The 3,484-nt window shown below is 54.4% G+C and overlaps 1 protein-coding gene across 1 annotated transcript in view; it reads left to right on the top strand.

The window, feature by feature from the left end:
* Positions 1–292: 292 nt before the first annotated feature.
* Positions 293–3,484, top strand: part of NDUFV1 (NADH:ubiquinone oxidoreductase core subunit V1) — a 10,688-nt gene continuing 7,496 nt past the window's right edge. The window contains exons 1-4 of the mRNA XM_023186098.2: positions 293–517; positions 1,814–1,896; positions 1,970–2,140; positions 2,872–3,055. Of these exons, the coding sequence (XP_023041866.1) occupies positions 446–517; positions 1,814–1,896; positions 1,970–2,140; positions 2,872–3,055 (510 nt within the window). The 5' untranslated portion in view covers positions 293–445. The remainder of the gene's footprint in view (positions 518–1,813; positions 1,897–1,969; positions 2,141–2,871; positions 3,056–3,484) is intronic.

Below are 3,484 nucleotides of genomic sequence, written 5' to 3'. Positions count from 1 at the left end.
CACACTAAACGTCAAATCTATATAAAGTGGAACACACCAGGACCCAGCAGAAGGCGACATGCAAGTTTTGTTTACTTGTGGCATGAAAGGCTGGGAGCCAGCGGGCGTAGTCCACGAAGTGAAGCGGGCTAAGCAAGGAGCGAAAGACCGGTGAGGAAGGACACCGCCACTAATTACCAGCCCGGCGGAGAGAGGAAGGCGGGCCCTAGGCCGGGGGGACCACATCTCCCAGAAGCCCCGGCGCCAAGGCATTGGCCTCTCCGCCCTCCCCCGAGGAGGCGGGGCCGCGGGCGAAGCGGAAGGGGCGCAGCGATGCCAGTGCGCGGCGCCGGCGTCGGGAGCGTGACGTCTTTCCTGTGCGCCACCTAGCGTTTCTATCGCGCCAGTTCCTCAGCCTGAGTGCTGTGAAGGTGACAGCCTGAGGTGACCCAGCTGGCGCCCCGCGATGCTGGTAGCACGGCGGCTGCTCGGCGGGTCGCTCCCCTCGCGGGTATCTGTGCGTTTCAGCGGCGACACGGTGAGGCCCGGCCTGGCTAGGGCCAGGGGTTTTCGGGGCCCGGTGTCGCGGCCGCGCCTGTGCACGAGCAGTCCCTGGGGTCTGTAGTGGCCGCTGGAGAGCCCTTCTCCCCAGGCCAGGAGGGAAGACTCCCGCTCCGGCCTGGTTGAAGTAGGGGAACGGGTCCTATCGCGGGGCCGACTCCCTTGGCCCGCCGCCTTGCTGGCTTCCCTTGTTTCACAGTCCTCGGCCTGGCGGAAGTTTTGCAGGTTATGAAGCGCCCTTGTTTTCATTCCTGCTTTGTTACAGCGTTGTAGGGCGTGAAGGGGTCATTGCCCCATTTAGGGATGCGCACCTCCTGATTTCCTGTCCACTGCTCTGCACCCTGAAGTGGCTGAAAAGTGCTCTTACACGGATGGGAATCCCATCGCCCTTGGCTGGGGCGCTCTCCACTGGGTCGTGGGGCTCCTCATTTTCATCCTAAGTGAGCCGCTCCATCATGTGTGTGTTAGGGAGGCATTTCTTTCCCATCAGTAAACACATTTCGCCTCTTCGGCCGAGTTAGGAATATAAAAGGCCCCTGGCCTACCCAAAGCCAGGCCAGGAAAGGGCCGTGCCACCACGCTTGGCTTGTGGGGCGGTGTGGTGCCGTGATGCGGGTGTGGGCTTTGGCTACCGACAGACCTGGGCTCAAATTCGACCTGCTGCTTTTGACTGTGAGACGTTCCATAAGTTCCTTTTGCTCCGAGCCTCAGTTTTCTCCCCTGTGAAATAGAGAAAATCGTTCCTATCAGAGTTACTATGAGGATTAAATGGGATTTTGAATGTAAAGTGCTTCCATCCAGTATCTGCTAAACAAAATGCTTACTAATGGCTGGGCGCGGTGGCTCATGCCTGTAATCCCAGTACTTTGGGAGGCTGAGGCGGGCGGATCGCTTGAGGTCAGGAGACCAGCCTGGCCAATATGGTGAGACCCCATCTCTACTAAAAGTGCAAAAATTACCCGGGCGTGGTGTTGAATGCCTGTGATCCCAGCTATCCGGAGGCTGAGGCACAAGAATCACTTGAACTTGGGAGGTGGAGGTTGCAGTGAGCTGAGATTATGCCACTGCACTCCAGCCTGGGCAACAGAGCAAGAGTCTATCTCAAAAAACAAAAAAAAGTTACTAAGTGGCAGTGGTAGCTGTGATGCTTGGATGCTCCCCTAGCCCTAGCCCAGCCCCTCCTAAATAGGGAGACCCAAGATTCTGTAGCTTCTGGCCCAATCCCTCATGACCCCAGAGGGCTGCTGGGCCTCCTGACCCTCTGTCTCCCCAGACAGCACCCAAGAAAACCTCATTTGGCTCGCTGAAGGATGAAGACCGGATCTTCACCAACCTGTATGGCCGCCATGACTGGAGGTGAGACAGTGCCCTTCGTGTGTTGGGTCCGGGAGCAAGGCGTCCCCTTCACTGCCTGCCCTACTCTGTCCAGGCTGAAAGGTGCCCTGAGTCGAGGTGACTGGTACAAGACAAAGGAGATCCTGCTGAAGGGGCCTGATTGGATCCTGGGTGAGATCAAGACATCGGGTTTGCGGGGCCGCGGAGGCGCTGGCTTCCCCACTGGCCTCAAGTGGAGCTTCATGAATAAGCCCTCAGATGGCAGGTGTGTGTTGGGGAGTGGGGCAGATGTGGCTGTGGGAGAGACCTTAGGGGTGACTGGGGCTTCCCTGGGCCTTTGGGCTCTTTAGTTAGAAACTTAGCATGAACGAGGTGGGCACATGTTCCCGGGCCTTAAATGGATGGGACTTACTCTGTGGACTTCCACAGGGGAGACTTACCTAGCAGAATCAACACATGATTTTGACTCAGGCAGACTTTGTTCACATTCTAGCTCTGCCTCCTAATCATAGAGCTTTGGGCAATTTCTCGGCCTTTGTGAACCTTAGCTGCTTTTTTGTAAATAGGTACAGTGATACCATGCAAGGATTAAAGAGATAATGTTCACACAGCTTTTGGCCTGTACGCTGGTTGGCACATAAAGCAAATGATAAATGTCACCTGCTTTACCTCCTTTTGGTGGTAGAGCTTAAAGGAATGCTCTTTGTCACCAAGAGCAGAATCTGGCTGTCAGGGGCAGACACAAGGAGAGATGTTTGGATGAGCTGAATGAAGACCTTTCTTGTGGTTATAGCTGCCCAAAGATAGAATAGGCAGTGAGCTCCCTGTCATTTGGTGGTGAGCAAGCAGAGCCCCTGGGACATGTTGGGAGGGCAGTGAAGGATTGTCTGTTTGAGGAGACATCTTTGAGGCCTCCCTGGGTGGAGTGGGGTGGCATGGAGTTGAAGACCCAGTCCTGGTGGCGCTGTAGCCTGTCTGACCTGTGGGCCTCTGCAGGCCCAAGTATCTGGTGGTGAACGCAGACGAGGGGGAGCCAGGCACCTGCAAGGACCGGGAGATCATACGCCATGATCCTCACAAGCTGGTGGAAGGCTGCCTGGTGGGGGGCCGGGCCATGGGCGCCCGTGCCGCCTATATCTACATCCGAGGGGAATTCTACAATGAGGCCTCCAATCTGCAGGTGGGCAGGGAGAGACGTGGGCAGATGAGAAGGTGCTCAGTGTGCACTTATACACCCCTCACCCAGCACAGTTGTTCTGAGGTGTTAGCACCTGGTCTCTCAATGGTTGAACTGGGGGAGTGGTGGCCAGTCTTGCATGCATCCCTAATGAGACTTGGCTCCCAAAGCCACCTTCCAGGGCTCCTAATGCTGCTGGTATAATTTTTTTTTTTTTTTTTTGCTTCAAAAATAATAGTATTTATTATAACAACAAGTAGCAAGAAGAACCTAAGTGGAACTATGTGTTTAGCGAGACAGCTGAATAATTATGAATATAAACAATTCCTATTTGGAGAAAATACATTATGTTCATTGCTTGGAACTATGAATAATACTTATATCTGTAGGAAACATAGAAAAATAAAATAGGTTAAGACAATAAGGATATAG

The sequence above is a fragment of the Piliocolobus tephrosceles genome, chromosome 13 (genome assembly GCF_002776525.5).
Source record: "Piliocolobus tephrosceles isolate RC106 chromosome 13, ASM277652v3, whole genome shotgun sequence".
Taxonomy (NCBI): domain Eukaryota; kingdom Metazoa; phylum Chordata; class Mammalia; order Primates; family Cercopithecidae; genus Piliocolobus; species Piliocolobus tephrosceles.
This window is presented reverse-complemented; position numbering and strand designations above follow the sequence as displayed.